The sequence below is a fragment of the Aspergillus mulundensis genome, assembly GCF_003369625.1.
Source record: "Aspergillus mulundensis strain DSM 5745 chromosome Unknown scaffold_1, whole genome shotgun sequence".
Lineage (NCBI taxonomy): Eukaryota > Fungi > Ascomycota > Eurotiomycetes > Eurotiales > Aspergillaceae > Aspergillus > Aspergillus mulundensis.
Genome location: NW_020797889.1, coordinates 62,493 through 81,894, shown reverse-complemented (window position 1 = coordinate 81,894; position 19,402 = coordinate 62,493). Strand labels below are relative to the sequence as shown.

Genomic DNA, 19,402 nt, shown 5'->3' with positions numbered 1-19,402 from the left:
TTGGAATGGTATTGTCTGACCAGCTCAGGTGCATGTGCATGTGCATGTGGAAATGAAACATCGTCCTAGTCCTACGAGTAGTCTACGGAGTCAACAAGTGGAGTCCACATGTAGACTAGTCTACACAAACCTAGCCAGCACCAGCACTGCAGAGTCAGAATCAGATCAAAATCATGCCATGCCATATGTCATGCACTGCAACGCTCTGCACCCGAGCCCCCACCAACAACGACCCGCTCTCATCTAGTGGTATTGGATCATTGGGCGCCTGGCCGACACCGGAGCTTTTTCTTCGAAGCACCCCCACCGAATGCGCCAAGTGGCTGTACGGCACCATTACGGGCGTAAATTTCCGGCGCGGCCCACATAAGAATCAGATTAGATAATGGGTGGGTAATCTGATTGATAACGAAGAGAACTTTTTGCTTTTTCCGAGGTTCACGAGAGTCTCGGGGCGTTAGTAACTTAGGCTATGGAATACGTTGAAGATTCAAGAGGGAGGATAGGAATAGAATAACTTTTCTATAGCCGGGTATAAACCAAAAGAAAGAAAACAAAATCGCTACCAGAACAATCTATCTATATACAACCCAATCCTCTATCTCTACTTACGCCGTAGCCTGCACTTCCCTAGCATTGCCATTCCGCCTCCCCAAAACCCCCTCCGCAATCTTCCGCAAATCCACCTTCCGCACCTTCCCGCTCCCCGTAACAGGAACCGTCCTATCCACGCCCTCCTCCCCAAACACAAATACATGCTGCGGCGCCTTGTGCCGACCGAGCGTCTCGCGCGTCCACGCCCGCAGTTCGTCGTCGGATGGTCGTGTCGTTCCGTCTGCAAGGGCGATGAATGCACCCACGACCTCGCCGTATTTGGGGTCCGGGATCCCGATCACGCTTGACAGTGCGATTGACGGGTGCGCGGACAGCCGCTCTTCGATTTCGAGGGGGTAGATGTTTTCGCCGCCTGCAAGTTCATCAACATCAGTTAAATGAACACTCCCTGCGGAGCGATTTGTGAGATGAGGTAGGGATACGCACCACGGATGATGATATCCTTGAACCGCCCCGTAATACTGCAGTACCCATCTTTGTCGAAGACCGCCTCGTCGCCTGTCTTCAGCCACACGGTCCCCTGCTCGTCGGTCACCAGCGTCTCCGCCGTCTTGGCCGCGTTGTTCCAGTACCCCTTTGTCAGCTGGTATCCGGCCATGCAGAGTTCGCCGCGCGTGCCGACGGGGACGATGGCGCCGGAGCCGTCGATGATTTTGGCTTTCGCGTGCGGCATCACCTTGCCTACGGTGCGGAGGCGGGTTTCGATGCTGTCGGTTGTCAGGGCGTTGAAGCAGGTTGGGGATGCTTCGGTTAGTCCTATGCTACTTGTTAGCTGGGGTGCCTTTTTTTGGTGGGAGAGCGACGTACCGTAGCTACTGGTATACTGCCTCATATTCAGCTCGTCGAAGAGGCGTTTCATGAGCGGGCGGGGCACGGGGGCGCCGGCGATGATTCCAGTGCGGAGATTGGAGCAGTCGAAGTTGGGCGGTTTATCGAAGGACAGGATCGCCTCGAACATTGTCGGCACGCCGTGGAGAGCCGTGCACTTCTCGTCGGAGATGGCGTGCAGCGTTGCGAGGGGGTCGAAGGTCTCGGCCGGGAAGATGATTTTGGACCCGTGCGTTACGACGGCCAGCATGCCTAGGACCAGTCCGAAGCAGTGGAAGAGGGGCGGCGGGCAGCAGAGGATGTCGAAGGAGGTGAGGTTCATGCGGTCGCCGATGAAGCGGGAGTTGTTGACGAGGTTGCTGGGGACTTGTTAGCTGGCGGAAATTGGAGGGAGCAGGTAGGCGTACTGGTGCGTCAGCATCGCGGCCTTGGGGTTCCCCGTTGACCCGGACGTGAACTGGAGGTTGCAGACGTCTTCAGGCTGCAATTGGGTCTCACGCTCGGGGAGGGCGTTAGCGGGCAGCGGGATCCCGCGCTCAATGACCTGCGCGTAGGTCGTGAAGTCCTTGTATGTGCCGCGGATGACGACGATCTCTTCGAGGGCTTTGGACGTGCCAGCGGCCTTGGGGTGCGGGCCGAGTTTGGTGAGGACATCCTCGAGGGAGTGCTTGTTGATGCGGGGGGTCAAGAAGAGTAGTCTGCAGTCTACCCATCGTTCCATTAGCTCCCTAATTCTAACTCCAGACTCGTTCAAATCAAGCATACCCGTATGATCAAGCGCATAATAGAGCTCACTCGGCGTATACGTATTATTCAGCACGACCAGAATTGCACCCACGCGCGCCGCCGCAAAGAAAATCGAAATATACTGCTCGCAGTTTCCCGCCATGATGCCCACGCGGTCCCCCTTCTGAATCCCCATCGCCAGCATCCCGCGCGCAACGCGGTCCGCCTCATCGTTCAGATCCGCGTATGTCCAGCGCGCCCCGGTCCACGGGAACACAAGACACTCGTAGTCGCCATACTGCAGGCTCTGCAGCGTTAGGAGCTCGCCGAGCGTGACGTCCAGCAGTTCCGGCTCGGTTGGGCCGTGGACGATGGAGAGGTGTGTGGGTTGGGGGGATTGCAGGTGCGAGAGGGTTTGTTGGAGGCGGCGGACGGGGGCGGCCATTGTGTGGGCTGGGATAACGAATGTAGGTGGTTGAATGCAGCCGGTATGCAGGGCAGGGGTGCAGGCGGGTTAAATACGATCCAGACGCCTGGTTTCCGGCTGGTGGGCATCAGACTACCTCGGAGCTAGCACGATTGACAGCCGAAGAACGTTTTCTTTTGCTCTAAGCGAGTCATTTTTGGTCGGGAGAGCGTGGGTGACTCGTGAGGGGCGCCATTTCTTCAGGAATCTTCAATCAGCGTCTGCGGCGGGCTTGGGGACTCCACTTTCGGCACGAGATGACGATATCGGCTTCATTATCAGATCTGCGGGCTGCGGTCTGGGCTTCTTGTTTCCTGTGGTTTTGATCCTTTTGGAGGGTGTTGTGGTGTGGATTGTGGTGGGCGTGGGATTTGGTTTGTTATTGGTTATGTGTGGCCTTGGTGGGAGCGTTGATTGGCTGAGAAATGCAGGGGTTGGATCTGATAACCTGAAAAATCTGATAACAGTCAGACAGTTCCCGCGGGTTGGAGGGGTTCGAATCTGGCAAGAATGAGGTCAATTGAACGAACTGGAAAGACTCAGGATGGTATTACTGACCAAAAGAGTGACAAGATCTATAAGTAATTGGTATGTTATTATGCCTAATCCAACAGATTCAAATCATCTCAGACCAAAGGCGACCAATATATATATTTCCAGCACGATGTAACATCACTAAAGGCTACCTGCTGAAGAAGATAGCATCCCACACACCAAATGTAGGTCCTCGCGCAATATATACCAACTACTCAAAATTCTTTCTAGCGCTGCATTTGTCTGAACCAATTCCACGTACATCTAACTGAAGTAATTGGTTCCAAGTTCTCCTGCAACGTCGGGAGCAAGAATTCCTGGCCTGCAGAAAAGCTATCCGGCGGCTTCCGAGACATGGCTTCCCGCAAGGTCGGAATCCCTGCATTATAGGTTCGGTTTGCCAAGGAACACCCCGGGGCCCTGCCCAGGGTGCTGAGTTTCAACTGCCGCAAATTCCGTGGTAGTATGAAGGCGAAGATGGCTTGGACTCTCCACTACGGATCAGATAAAATCCTGATGACGGCCCGCATATCAATCAGTCAGCTCTAGCTACAGCGGGGCACGACTTAAAAAAGCTCCGAAAGCACATTTCCAAAGACCGGGCTACTTGATAAATCCTAAGCGCTCAAGGGCTGTGGGCATTCACCGGCTGTAATATGCTAAGAGTTCGCCTTCGCTTGCGGAGTAAACAAGTCACCGCGAAGGGGCCTGCTGCTCTGGTCCAAGCTCACCTAGCAAGCAGAAATTTCTGACCCCACCGTCTTACATTGGCCTTGAAATCCCACCAACCTTGGCAGCATTGACCTGACCTGAAATTCTGGAATACAGAATACCATACACGTATCGTTAGACATATCGTACGGTACGCAATCTTATCAGATTGATCAAGATCTAATCAGCAACGGCCGAAACACGGCGAGCCACGGGACTCAGCTGACCGTTGACTGGCTCCGACCGCGCGACAGGGCGCGAGACTTCCCACGCACGCCACGCTCGAACCACCAACGGCCCATCTCCGAGCTCGATGATCCCACGTAAAAATCTCAAACTCCCAGCCTCGCTGTTGCGCTGCGAGCTGCTGCGTCTGTGCTTCCCTGCTAGAGGCTGAGACTAGAGTTGGAAGCTCCAGCGCAGCTCCTCCGCTCCCCACCCGCCTACATCCAATCACTGTGTCACGCCGCCCGCCAATGAGCACGCCGGCATTAGAGAGCAATTGAGCGTTCCTGCATTCCACACCGTGTTTTGCTGCCCGGTTAGAGGCCCAGAGAGGGTACTTTACACCGAGCAAGCCCGCCCTTGCGTCGGGCTGCCTCAAGGCATTTTTTCCCGGCCATAATGGGGAAACGAAAGCTGGCGGGCTCGCTCCGCAGATACGTCGCTTCGGGGCTTTCTCGGGTGTCCGGCGCTTTTCGGAGTCGCAGTCGCAGTCGCAGTTGCGGTACAAGTCACAGTCACAGTCAGAGTGGGAGGAGTTCGGTCGAGGATAAGGAACCGGGTCCCGATGTTGGAGTTGTGCCCGTTACCAAGATTCCGGCACTTGATACGGTCGATGCATATGCCGTGCAAGACAGAGACAAAGACAACGACAGACCAATCGACGGCGACGGTGACGGCGACGGTCGCGCCACAAGCGAGCGAATCAGCCTTGTCTGCGATTCTGCAGGGGATCGAAGTGTGATTGACGGGTTGATCCGGGGTTATGCGCGTTTCATTGCGGCGCTGACGGGTCAGGATGATGTTGCGTTTTGCTCCACACGTCGCGAGCCTTACGTATCGGAGAGAACGATCTCTATTATCCTGGCTTCTGTTGCGCAAGGGGACGTGGATTATCGCGAAGTTTATGCGAAATACGACGATGACGACGTCCAGTTTTATATTGAGCTGGGTCGCGCCGGGCCTGAGAATGGACGGCAATCCCGGCAAAATGTATGTTCCTCGCAGCTTGCAAGATACCGTTCTAACAATCATAGACATTTACACTGTTCGTCGAGCCAAACCAAAAGGGGACCGTCCTCGATTTCAGCGTTGCATACCCACGCCGACTTATCCCAGATGCAGCAGTAGACCTACTGCTGCGCACACTCTTATTATACGTCTCACCAAAAGCGCCATCGGAATGGCAGCCTGAAATGTCTATTATGAACTTCCCTCCGTCTATGATACCACCTGTTGCACGAAATAATGATAACGACAGCCCAGCGACAAATCCACACCTCCTGCATACGGCGTTTGAGGACTGGGCGCGCAAAAAACCGCTTAGCATTGCATTAGACTTTGTTCATTCACTTCCATCTGATACATCGGAAGCAGAGCACAGCATCCTCACTTATGCTGCGCTTGATGCTGCCGCTACTAATCTAGCCGTTCATATACGGTCGGTTCTGCTGGACTCTGTATCTCGCATAATTCCCGTTCACATGCCGACATCGCCAGAGCTATACATCTCATACCTCGCTATCCTAAAAGCCGGACACGCGTTCTGTCCTATGCCGCAAGATGCGCCTGTCCATCGAATACAGGAGATCCTTAGTGACATAGACTCTCCGATAATCCTTGGGAACACGCCGGAGCCATCAACAGAAACAACATCAACATGGGTCGATGTCACCTCCGTCTCCAAATGGAAAGAACTCCAAGGCGAAAGCCAGTCTCATACAGGGACCTCCCTAGAACCCATCCCAATCTCCCACAACCAAACAGCCTACCTCCTCTTCACCAGCGGCTCAACCGGCAAGCCGAAAGGCGTGCAAGTAACCCACCTCGCAGCATCATGCTCCATATCCTCGCACGCAACTTCAATCCCCCTACCCGGCAAGAACCCCGGCGACTTCCGCTGGTTCCAGTTCGCGTCGCCGTCCTTCGACCCCTCGCTCATGGAGATCTTCGTGACGCTTAGTACTGGCGGCACGCTCTGCTCAGCGGACCGCCGCCTTACGCTGTCGGATCTCGAAGCCACGATTAACGAGAGCAGAGCGACTGTCATGATGGCTACGCCTAGCCTTGCTTCGCTTTTGCGGCCGGAGAGGCTGAGCAGCCTTGAAGCGCTCTGGTCGATGGGCGAGAAGCTTAATCGGACTGTTATTGATAATTTTACGCCCGATCATAGGGGTGTTGGGGATGGGTCGGGTATAGCGAGGACGCTGGTTAATGCGTACGGTCCGACTGAGGGAGCGATTAACTGTACGTATGTCGCGCCCTTCGAGCGATCCATGCGCGGCTCAATCATCGGGAAACCACTTCCGACCTGCGCGATGTTTATCCTCTCGACGGACTCCGACGTCCCCACGCCCGTTCCCATCGGTACAGTGGGAGAACTGGCCATCGGCGGACCGCAAGTTAGCAAAGGCTACCTGAATCGCCCTGACGAGACCGCCAAGGCCTTCGTGCACAGCGAGGAGTTCGGACGCCTGTACCGAACGGGCGATAAAGCGCGCATTGTCTGGGACAAAGATGGGCAGCAGGTCATTGAGTACCTGGGTCGAATTTCCACGGACCAGGTCAAGATTAATGGGCGGCGCGTTGAGCTGGGAGAGATTGAGGCCGTGGTTGCGACTACGCCGGGTGTTAGGGAGGTTGTTGCGGTTGTCAAGAGGGATGGGGGGTCAAGGGGCGAGCAGATCGTTGCTTGTCTTGTTGTTGATGATGCACGGAAAGGAGATGGGGAACGCGATGTTTTGGAGGAGGTGAAGGCGAACGCTGCGCGGCGGCTTGCTTCGTTTATGTGCCCTTCAACCTATGAATTCCTTGATGCGCTGCCGAGGTCGAGTTCTGGGAAGGTGGATCGGAAGGCGTTGGTCGCTCTGTTTCAGAAGGGCGATTTTCCGCACGTCAATGGCTACAGTGAAGATGGTTGCGGGGATTGGGATGACTCTGGCGAGGAGGAGTTGCAGCGGCTGGTCGTTCGACTGGTTGCAGAAACAGCGGGCGTCGATGTCTCTGCAATCAAACCCTCAACAGAGCTGTACTCAGTCGGCATCGACAGTCTGGGGGCAATGCGTTTCTTGCAGGGGCTGAAAGACAACGGGGTCGATGGTCTGTCTGTGGGTGATGTGCTGCAGTCACATACCTGCCAGGGCCTTGTATCCCTTATCCAGCGCCACCAGACGAACGCATCCCAGCCAAACGGGATACATCTTGACGGGGGTCCAACGGACAGTCTCCAAGTAAAACTGGAGGCATTCGACAAGCGAACTCGTATGCGCTGCGCCGAAAATCTGGAAATCGACTCGGGCACGATACAGCAAGCTTTGCCAACTACCGCGACCCAGTCCGGCATGCTGACCAGCTTCCTCCGAAGCTCAGCAGACAAGTTGTACGAGAAGCCAACATACATTTACCATACCATTCTCCCTTTAGAGCGTGGTGTCAACCTCGAAAAGCTACGGAAGGCGTGGGAACACGTCATCTGGAACTACGACTCTTTCAGAACAGTCTTCTGCATGGTTGATGACGAGATGGCCCCGTTTGCGCAGTGCATTTTAACACCCGAGTGTATCTCGACAAGAGAGTGGGATGTCTATTCTGCTCCAAACGAGAGGACATCAGAACAAGACATCATCGACCATGCGATCCGCAATGCAGAGAGGGCAATCAGTTTGAGCAAACCGCCCTGGAAGCTGGCTCTCGTGGAGTCTCCAACCCGCCCAGTCGTGATACTGAGCATGTTTCACGGGATCTTCGACGGCGGTTCGTTACACCTTCTACTCGAAGATGTGGCCTCAGCATACTCAGGCAACCCGCTGCCGCCGCGGACATCGTTGATTCATGTTGTCAAGCACCACTTCCAAGCGGACCATGCTTCCACCTCCCGCTATTGGAGTGACTCTCTACAGGGCTATTCGCCTGTGCCCTTCCCATCTCTCACCCCACACAGAACGCCAGCTCAGAAAAGCACTGGCTGCGTTGAGGTGACCTCCAATCTAAGCCATGAAGATCTCAAAAGACTCTCTAAGGCAATTGGGGCAACCCCACTCTCCGTGCTGCAGGCGGCATGGGGTGCGGTTTTGCTGAGCTACACAGGTACTCCGGAGCAAGATGTCGTGTTGGGAAGCGTAGTCTCTGGACGACTTGATCAGGCTTCGCAGCAGTGTATTGGCCCTACATTCACGATAACGCCTTCTAGGATCTCCGTCAAGAAGCTCAAAGAGTCCGGGGCTGTGACCAACCAGTCAATCGCTCGCTACCTGGCGTCCTCTAATGCAAAGGCTCTCTCGTACCTTCAGCCCCAGCTAGGCTCCGTGACGGCCAATGGTCAAACACCATACGACACTGTTCTAGCATACCAGGATTTCGGCTCTGATGCTGGGTCCTCGCGGCCATGGAGCTCCATCCACCACCCGGCTATGGCGAATGACTTCTCTGTAATGATTGAGGTTGTTCCCGAGCTGGATTCATCCCTGACGCTCCGTGCAAACTTCAACACGAACCTCGACTCTTCTAGCACTGAGATAATGCTGAGACAGATGGATGATATAGTCCGCTATATTCACGACTATCCAAACGCGGCCTTCGAGAATGCACCGTTGCAAACAAGAGCGGATCTCAAATCAACCGCCAACCCTGAACCGCTTGCAGCACCGGAGGTCAGCGAAGGAGCACTGCTGCAGTCACAATTCGAGGAACATGCCATCTCACACCCTGATGATCCGGCTTTGATATTCAAGCAGGACTTGGATAATGAGCACCACCAGGGCAATATCACCTGGACGTATGGCGAGCTCAACGCTATGGCCGATTCCCTTGCAAAGCATTTACTTGAGACATGCGGCGACCTAAACGATGCTTCCGTCCCTATCTGCATCGACAAGAGCCCGGCGCTGTACGTTGCTATCCTGGGTATCATCAAGGCGGGAGGAGCCTGGTGTCCAATCGACACGCTATCTCCAGCCCAGCGTCGTCACGACCTCATCGCGCGAACGAGTGCCGGCATCCTCCTCCTCTCCAGTCTTGATACCCCACAACTTGACAACGCCATCCCGACCGGAATGAAGATAATCGACGTCGCCAAATTCACCGACTCCATTCTTCCCCACAATCCGCAAACAACAAAACACTGCGCAACCCCCTCCAACACAGCATACCTAATCTGGACAAGCGGCACAACCGGCGCCCCCAAGGGCGTCCCAATAACCCACTCAGCCGCGGTCTCCGCCATGCGCTCCCTGCAAACCGAGATCCCAGGGAATGAAGACGGAAGCCCAATCCGCTGCCTGCAATTCTCGCAACCAACATTCGACGTCTCGATCCAAGATCTCTTCTACACGTGGGGCCTCGGCGGCGTGCTGATCTCAGGCACGCGGGAGATAATGCTCGAGTCGTTTGCGCAACTTGCGAATACCACGAATGCAACGCACGCGCATCTCACGCCCGCATTCGCAGCTGGTATTCCGCGGAGCACGTGTAAAACGCTGAATGTCGTCACAATGATCGGCGAGAAATTGACACAGGCTGTTGCGGACGATTGGGGGAGCGATATGCGCGCGTTTAACACGTACGGTCCTGCGGAGGCAACGGTTGTATCGACGATCCGCGCATTCGGCAACGAACATGCAACCATCAAGAGCGCGAATATCGGGTGGCCGATGCGCAGTGTTTCTGTCTTCGTCATCGACCCCAAAACAAAAGGCGTCGTGATGAAGAATGCCATCGGCGAACTTGCGCTCGGCGGGCCGCAGCTTTCGGTGGGATATCTGGGACAGAAGGACGTTACGGATGCGAAGTATGTATTCAATCACGAGGCGAGACAGAGGCTGTACTATACGGGTGATTTGGTGAGGATGCTTTCCGATGGGAGTTTGGAGTATATTACGCGCGTTGACGACCTGGTGAAACTTGGGGGGATACGGATAGAGTTGAGCGAGATCAGCTTTGCGCTTAGGGGGTGTCATGGGCTTGTGGAGGGGGTTGAGACGATGATTCTTTCGAGGGGGGACAGGCCTGTTGAGGTTGTTGTTGCGTTTCTTTCTGCTCCGATGGCCGCTGGTGATGGTGAAGCTGGAGCTGGAGGCTTGCTCGTGGGGAATGATGTCGTGCGGGATATTGCGCGCGCGGCGAGTCTCCAGGCGCGGAATGTCCTCCCTGACAATATGATTCCGTCTGTTTACCTTGTCGTCAGGAAGATCCCCAAGACGCCGTCTGCGAAGGTTGATCGACGCGCTTTGCAGGCTGCGTATGCGGAGGTTGATATTGAGTGGTGGGAGGGCGAGATCAACTCCGAGGAGACTGAGGAAGACGAGGCCGACGCTGCGACGACGACCAAGATCATCGAGACAGTAGCGGCCCTTGTCAAGGTTGAGAGCTCGACTATCACGAAGAGCAACAGACTGCGCAGTCTAGGCGTTGACTCTCTCCGCGCTACGCGCCTTGCATTCAGGCTCAAGGAAGCCGGATACAAGTTATCTGTTATGGACGTCCTGGCTTGTGTTACTTTGCAGGATCTCATCAAGCTCGCCCGGTCATCGTCAGCTGCGGCGCAGTCAACCAGCCCTGCTGATGAAAAATTCGACGTCCACTCCTTCAACGAAGAATGGCACGCCGCCGTTGCCGCCGCAGCAAAGATCCCCGAGAAGGACGAGTTCACGACGCTCCGCGCGACGGCTATCCAGGAGAGTCTGCTTACCGAGACGATGGGTATGTACGACATGTACTGGAGCAACCACTTCTTCAAGCTCGATGGGCCTGTTGATATCTCGCGGCTACGGCAGGCTTGGTTTGCGGTTTGTCAGAAGACGGAGGCGCTGAGGACGGGGTTTGTCCCTGTTGCTCAGACTGAGATGGCGACAAAGGAGAAGGATGGGATCGGGTTCTCGATTCTGCAGGTCGTTTACAAACTTCCGGACGTTGACTGGGAGAGTTATACCTGTACCGAGGAGGAATCGAAGAGCGTGCTTGGAGACAGACTGCAGGGGACCATGGAAAAGCACCAGAAGAACTACTTCCGACACCCGCCGTGGGCAGTTACGATTCTTGACAAGGGTACCGAGCGAGTTATGGTCTTGACACTCCACCATTCTATCCATGATGAACCCTCGCTGCGGTTCATCGCTGATGACGTCCGCGCGGCTTATACCTACAAACCGCCCCTACGCACCCAACTAACTTCCGCGCTGGCTCACATCCTCCCCACGGAAACAAAGTACACCAAAGCCGTGGCTTTCTGGTCTTCTGAGCTCAGGCCCTACGCGGACCTTGACGTTCCTGTGTGGCCGGACCTCACGGGGAAACGGGTCCCTCCTGGCGTGATTCCAGAATATAAACTTATATCCGAGGCAATCCCCCTAACCGAGTCCGTCACAACCCTGCAAAAGGCCGCAGCAGATCTGGGCGTTGGATCCATAGCGTCTATTGTCCGTGCAGCGTGGGCGTTTGTGAGCTTGTCTTACCTGGGCCTTCCAGGAACAGTCTTCGCAGAGACGCTTTCCGACCGGGTCTTCGATCCGAGCCTCGAAAGCGCCGTCGGGCCGTTCATCTCAGTCGTCCCTGTTCCTTTTCACCCCAAGAAAGACATGACCGTTCGGAGAATCCTAGCCGAGCAACATCGACTATCCCTGCAGTCCTGGGCCCACCGATCAATTCATGCGCGTGATATCCGGAAGGCTCTAAACCGCCAACGTGGCGAACCGCTTTACCCGGCCGTATTCAATTTTCATGCTCCTGACGAACCCAAGAAAAATGCGCAACTCCCTGATCTCTGGAACGAACTCGAGGACCAGATCGGACTGCATGTTGAGCATCCCATGGCCTTTAATGCTTTCCAGACTGCGGATGGAAACATGACGCTCGAGGCATCAAGTGACAGTCGGATATTCAGCCGCGAGCATCTGCGCCTTTTCGTGAGGCAGATTGATGCCCTTATCTCTGAGATGCTGGTCTCGCCTGATGAGACATTCGGGAACCTTGTTAGTCGACTACCATCTAACATGAGGTCTCTCTCAAATAGAAAGGTCAGCCACGAGGTCGGGAACTCGATATACCAAGCTCCAACGTACTGGCTGGAGAAGTTTGCGGAAAGTAACCCAGACTGGACGGCTGTTGAAGTAGCCTCTAGTATCAGCACAGACGGGATCCAGAAAGAGACCATGAGCTATGGCACCCTAAACAGCGCGGCGAACCGTGTAGCTGCGTACCTTGCGTCCTTTGGGTACAAGAACAGGATCATCGGCGTCTGCGCAGGCCGCACCTTAGCATCTTACCCGATCATCGTCGGCATCTTCAAATCCGGGAATACGTACCTCCCTATCGATGAGAGTCTACCTGCGGACCGAAAAGCATTCCTGGTCGAGGACGCAGAGTGTCCGATTGTTTTCACCGAAACTAGCCTCAATTCCACCTTCTCCGGTGCACCCGATACCTGTCGCGTGGAATGTATCGACGATGCAGCCCTACAGCAGTCCATCGCCGCCATGCCATCTGCAAACCAAGACTACGCCTCGCACCCAGACGACACCTCCTACCTCCTCTTCACCTCCGGCTCAACCGGAAAACCTAAAGGCGTAATGGTCACGCGCGCAAACCTCTCCTCCTTCATCGAATCAATCTCCGAATTCGCGTGCAAATGTGCCCCAGATACACTCACCCTGGCCGGCACAGGGCGCTACCTCGCACAAGCAAATCGCGCCTTCGACCCGCACCTGCTGGAGATGTTCTTCCCCTGGCGCCATGGCATGGCGACTGTGACCGCGCCCAGACCGATGATCCTCGACGATATCGGAACCACTTTGTCGCAGTGGGAGATCACACATGCGAGCTTTGTCCCGAGTCTCGTAGACCAGAGCGGAATCACACCGGCGCAGTGCCCCGGTCTGCGCTTCATGACCGTCGGCGGCGAAAAAATCACCCAGAAGGTCCTGGATACGTGGGCTTCTGCGGCCAACGTCGCGATCGTGAATGCGTACGGGCCCACGGAGGTAACGATCGGCTGTACATTTGCGCATATCGGGCCGTCCACGAATCTGCGCAATATCGGCCCTCCGCTTACGGCTTGTACGGCGCATGTTCTTCTCCCCGGAACTATGGAGTACGCGCTACGGGGCCAGACGGGCGAGCTCTGTTTCAGCGGGGATCTTGTGGCTAGGGGGTACCTTCATCGCCCTGATGCCACGGCAGCGAGTTTCATCACGGGTCCGGATGGTGTCAAGATGTACCGCACTGGTGATATTGGTCGGCTGATGGCTGATGATTCGGTTGAGTACCTTGGGCGCGGGGATGACCAGACGAAGATCCGCGGACAGAGACTTGAACTCGGTGAAGTCTCTGAAGTGCTGCGGGCTTCGGCGCCGGCTGGTATGTCCGTTGATGTTGTGACGACCGTTGCGAAACATCCCGGTCTCAGCAAGGTGCAGCTTATCTCGTTTGTGTCGAGGGCGAGGAAACGAACTGTGACTGAACAGGTTGACTTCTTGTTTTCTGATATTGCGACACTCGGCAGAGAGCTCCGTGATGGTTGTGGCAGGAAGTTACCCGCTTATATGGTTCCTGACCTTGTCTTGCCGGTCACGAGTATCCCTGTTGCGGCGATGAGCGGGAAGGCAGATATGAAGAGGTTGCAGGCGTTGTTCAGCGAGCTGCCGCTCCAGGTTGTGCTGCAGGGGAATAGTGCGTCTACTGCGAACGGTGCTGTGGAGAGGGCACTCAATGCAGACGAAGAAGCCGTCGTCAGCGAAATCTGCCACGTTATTTCTGCGAACCCCGGTGCTTTTAACCCACTGACGAATATCTTTGAGGTTGGGATCGACAGTCTCAGCGCTATTGGTCTGTCGATTCGATTGAAAGGGATCGGGTACGCGGCGAGTGTAGCCGCTGTTATGGGCAATCCGGTTGTTGAGCAGCTTGCGCGGTTGCCGAGATCCTCTGAGTCTGGGAAGCCTAGTGACGATGTAGGTCTCTTTGGGCGGAGGTGTAAAGATTTGGAAAAGGAGTATCGCAGTGCTTTCAGCAATTGGGTTGAGGCTGCGGCTGTCCGGCCTTGTCTCCCACTGCAGGAAGGGCTCGTTGCGCGTTCTCTCAACAGCAGCGATGATCGGCTTTACGTCAACCATATCACCCTGCAGCTTGGTGACAGTGTTGATTCCGCTAAGTTCAAGGCGGCATGGGAGGCTGTGGCGCGCGAGAATGACATCTTGAGGACAACCTTCGCGTCGCTGGAAAGAGAGATTGCGCAGGTTGTTCTCGGTGAGAAGGACCATGAGTTGCAATGGACGGAGGAGCGGTATGAGGGCTTAGACGAGGCAATTCAATCGTGGAAAGAAAAGCAGGACCAGGTCTCGAGGAGCATTATCGCGAATATCTCGACTGCCCATCCGATATGGTTCCACTATGCCAGCTGCCCAAATGGTAAACCCCTGGCTCTCTTCATCTCCATCCACCACGCGCTGTATGATGGGGAGTCCTTTGCTATGATGCTCGACGATGTTGCCGCGCGGTACGAAGGAGGCCCAGTCATCGAAAGAGGTTCACCATCTGTCTTCCTGGAACATGCTTGTGCTCAGGATACCGAGAAAGCAAAGGAGCACTGGACGCAGCAACTCTTTGGTTGCACCCCTACCAGATTCAGGTCCGATGAGTCTATCAAGGAAACCACCTCCGTCCGTCGAACTCCCCAAGCGAAACTCTCAGACCTAGAAACGCGCTCCGCAACGCTCCAAACAACGGTCCCAAACTTGATGCAGGCAATATTTGGGCTTCTACTAGCAGACTATGTCGGTTCATCCGATGTCACATACGGCCTCGTTCTTTCGGGGCGCACATTATCTGCTCCAGGGGCCGAGTCTGTCCTCCTACCAGCCATCACGACAATCCCCGGCCGCCTAAGCACCAACGGATTGAACACGGTGCAGGACGTCGTGAGCGCCATCCAAACATCCACAGTCAGATCCCTAGACTATCAACACACGCCCCTCCGCAAGATCCAGCAGTGGTTAAAGTCGGAAACGCCGCTTTTCGACTGCCTGTTCTCGTACATTCGAGCAACACCTCCGTCCGGCCATAACCTCTGGACGGAACTGGACAGCCACATGCCCTCAGAGTACCCGCTTGCCCTTGAAGTGCAGGCCGATAATGCCGCAGATGCAGTGCAGCTAGAGTGTATCTTCTCGTCTGACTTTGGATCAAGGCACGATGGGGAGGAGTTCCTTGAGAAGATGGACGCTGTCCTCTCTGAGTTACTTTCAGGGTCAACGTTGCCGTTGGAAAACTTCAACGTGGCGCAGTCGGGTGTCGCTGGCTTCAGGCCTGGAACCCGTGGACAGGCAACACAGTGGGACGAATCAAGCTGGACCGCGTCGGAGAGCAAGATTCGGGAAATCACTTCTGCGTTCTGCGGGTTAGATAGGGACGCTATGTCGAAGGGTGCTTCGTTCTTCAGTCTGGGCGTTGACTCAGTAACTGCCATCCATTTTGCACGGAGATTACGTGATGAAGGGTTTAATGTCTCGTCTTCGGATATCATGCGCTTTTCTTGTGTTGGGGCGTTGGCGAAGCACGTCGAAGAATCATCGCCACAAGAGCAGGTCAATGGCGTCAATGGACATGCGAGCCAGAGGGGCATCATTTCGATTGCTACGTACGGAAAGCATGTTTCCATCGGTGAAAAGGACTCCATCACAGCTATGTTTGAATGTACACCGCTGCAGTCCGGGATGATTACGCAGACGATCAGCTCTGGCGGCAAGGTGTATGTGAACCCTCATCCGATCAGACTGAATGAGGACGTGGATGTGGACAAACTCAAGGATGCTTTGCGTCAAGTTGTTCAAGCCAACGAGATCCTCCGCACCTCTTTTCATCTGATCCCAGACCTTGGAGAAGGCTGGGTTGGAGCGGTGCATCGAGAGCCTGAGTTTGAGTGGAGCGAACTCAACCTACCATCCGATGCCAATGTAATGTCTGAGGTTATGGCGCTGTTTAAGTTCAGTGAGGAGGCTTCCTTTGCCAGCCCGCCAATACGCTCTGTCCTTGTCAAGCAGCCGGACTGCAGAATCCTCGTCCTCGTCCTGCATCATTCCCTCTACGACGGTGCTTCACTTCCATTTATCTTTGAGGATCTCGCAACCACGTATGTAGGGCAATCGCCAACTTCCCGTCCTCAGTTCTCAGAGGTGGTACCCTACATACTCTCGAACCAAGAGGAAGCATGTGCGTTCTGGACAAACAAACTCAAGGACTACGAGCCGGTCGAAATTCCACTGCTTGACCTATCCGATACTCCAAGAATGCTCGCCTCGGAGCACCGCATCCACCTTGACCTGAACCACATTACTCAAGCCTGCAAAGCGATGTCCGTGACAATCCAAACTGTCTCCCTGCTCTCATACGCAAAGACCTACGCTCACCTCCTCGGAACCCGCGACGTCGTCTTCGGCCAAGTCCTCGCAGCCCGAACACTCCCTCACCCCGACGCAGACCAGACACTCGGCCCGCTATTCAACACCGTCGCACAGCGCGTTACGCTCCACCCGAAGTTCACGAGTAACCGTGCTCTTGCGCAACGTCTTCAGCAGGATGGTATCGACGCTCAGAGGTATCAACATGCGCCGCTGAGGACTATCCAGAATACGCTACGTCAGGAAGGAAGACTTGGCTCGAAGCACCTATTCGATGCACTCTTCGTGTTCCAGAAGAGCGCTGCCCTATCGGAAGGCCCACTGAGCGAGCAGAAGTTCTGGACGCCGTTTGAAGACGAGGAGTTTGTCGTTGACGCCGAGTATAAGCTCAATATTGAGGTTGATCATGCGCATGATGGGGTCGTTATCCGTGCGACGGCAAATGGTGCGTACTTTGATCAGGGCATGCTTGACGGCTTCCTACGGGAATTTGGAGATGTGTTTTGCGATATCGTGGCGCATCCGACGAGGTGTGCTACCACCATCCCGCAGGGACTGGGTGAGCTGCCACTGAAACGAGCATCAGAGTCTGGGGAAGCCGTATTTGAGACGCCAATTGTGGACGCTACACCTGCCCATGAGGAAACGATCCGGTCCATACTAGCCGAGGTCACCGGAATCCCAACCGACGAGATCAAGCCGTCCACAAGTATCTTCAATCTCGGTCTGGACTCTCTATCGGCTATCCGTATTGCCTCACTTTGCCGAGCCAGTGGAATCAAGATCAATGTGGGCGACATCCTGCAAGGAAACACCCTCCGCGGCATCAGTGCCCGAGTAAAGGCCGAACCTCAAGCCATCACCAACGGCAACGACTCAACTCACGATCCTTCTCTGTCTCTGATGAAAGATTATCCCCGCGTCGAGCAAACCGTCCTCACGCAGCTAAACCTGCAACGGGAAGACGTCGAGACAATCCTGCCCGTCCTCCCAGGCCAACACCACCACCTCGTCAGCTGGCTAAAGTCAGACCGGAAACTTTTCGAAGCGCCCTGGGCGTTTGTTGCTCGGGAGGGTTCGCATCTTGATGCCGAGAGGCTTCAAAACGCGTGGGTTCGGCTGCAAAAGCGACATTCCGTTCTCCGGACCGTCTTCGCGGCGGTTTCGAAGAGCGAGGCTCTGCAGATTATTCTAAAAGATCCCACAGAGAGCTCGGATACGTTTAAGGTCGTCAAGTCCGAGGATCCTATTTCCGAATTCGCTAAAACACAAGCGCGAGAGGAAGCACTGCATCCATCGTCACTATTCTCCCCTCCTGTGCGCCTGAGACTTTTAAAGGGCGCTGATAGAGACGGCATCCTTCTCATTATCCACCATGCCCTTTACGACGCTTGGAGCATGCCACTGCTCGTCTCCGACCTCGTCAAGCTATACGATGGTCATGACGATCTAGAAACAAATCCATCCTTCCCTGCCTTCGTGGCCTCCTCCCTCGCCTCTCTCGCGCAAAACGAGAAAGAATACTGGACGTCGTCGCTCAAATCCGCCAAACCGACTTTCCTCACCTCATCTCTCTCTGTCTCTGATAGCGATAGCCCGCCTTCCACCAACAAAGAGCATCTTTTCGTAGCCGCATGGGAGAAAATACCGAACCTCTCATCGCTCGAAGCCACAGCCCGCTCGCAAGGCCTAAGTCTCCAAACCCTCGTCCTCCTCGCCGTTGCGCGGCACCTCGCCAAAGCAACCGGCGTCGACAGTCCCACGATGGGCCTGTACCAGACCGGACGCTCGGCCGCGTTCAACGGCGTCGAGAGACTATCGGGCCCTTGTTTAAATGTTACTCCGTTCGTTGTGGAAAATGCACTATCCATGCCAACTTCTGAGACTGAGAAAGATGCTGAGAAAGATGGTCCAGGGCCAGGGTTAGGGCTGCGAGAGCAGGCAACACATATCCAACAATCCCTCGCGGACCGTGTACAGTACGAACAGAGTTCCCTGCGCGATATCCTCCGCTGGGTCAGCGTCATCACGAACCCCAATTCCAACCCCAACGCCCGTGCTGGAAGCCAAGCTGGAGGGATACCGCCGCTCTTCAATACGTGGGTCAATCTCCTCTGGATGCAGCACGGCACCCGCACCAGCACCAGCCAACAAAAACAAAGCACCGCGGATACCGAACTCTTCAACCCCCTCCCAATCGGCGTCCCAACGGACTTCATACCATCAACCCCTATTCCCGTATCATCCACAGCAATCTCTGGCCTCGATACGTCGTACATAGGCGACCAAAACGTCTACATCGATATCGGGCCCGATGCGGCGAGTGATAGTATTGGGTTCGGCGTTCGCGTTGAAGGAGGGCTGCTGGGTGAGAATCAGGTAGTTGAGTTTGTGGATGGGATTGCGGGCGAGATTGAGAGCGTTGTTGGGTGTTTGCGTGGATAGAAGGAAGAGAAGAGAAGAGGGTTTGGGAGCTAAGTGCCTGCTTAGGTACTTACTCCGTGTTGTATTTATTTTCCTTGAGCAAATGTACCTTATGGTTTTTACGTTATAGACTGTGTTCCGTAGCATCCATCGCATGGCATTGCTTTACAGTGCCTCTGGATTTGATTCTTGTTGGACAACTCGGTTAGGTAGGATATGAGATGGGATCGTAAGGACGGCTCATACTGAAAGCCAGCGGCCGTAACTACCTATATATACCTACTTGATATGCATGGCCGAGGGAATGCTAGGATCCCAAGACTGGTGATTAGGCTTGCGCGTAGCTGAACCTTCTTATTGATGGGCACAAAGCAGGTATCTGGACATGTCCAGTTCTTTGCTACAGTATCGCTGCGTGGAAATTAGACGGACCTCGTTTATTCAAAGGTACTCCATGAAATATACAAAAGGGGACGTTCTATCTTTCAAC

General features: G+C 54.9%; 2 protein-coding genes across 2 annotated transcripts; one reads left to right on the top strand and one right to left on the bottom strand.

The window, feature by feature from the left end:
* Nucleotides 1–608: 608 nt before the first annotated feature.
* Nucleotides 609–2,614, bottom strand: sidI (putative long-chain-fatty-acid-CoA ligase; the record flags this gene model as incomplete). Its single annotated transcript, XM_026743592.1, has 4 exons — nt 609–967; nt 1,042–1,371; nt 1,423–1,802; nt 1,851–2,614. The coding sequence occupies 4 exons, from the start codon at nt 2,612–2,614 to the stop codon at nt 609–611; spliced, it is 1,833 nt and encodes a 610-aa protein (XP_026606755.1).
* A 1,890-nt stretch (nt 2,615–4,504) lies between these two features.
* sidC (nonribosomal siderophore peptide synthase SidC) lies at nt 4,505–18,933 on the top strand (the record flags this gene model as incomplete). Its single annotated transcript, XM_026743591.1, has 2 exons — nt 4,505–5,095; nt 5,140–18,933. 2 exons carry the CDS (start codon nt 4,505–4,507, stop codon nt 18,931–18,933), a joined length of 14,385 nt encoding a protein of 4,794 aa, XP_026606754.1.
* Nucleotides 18,934–19,402: the final 469 nt, after the last annotated feature.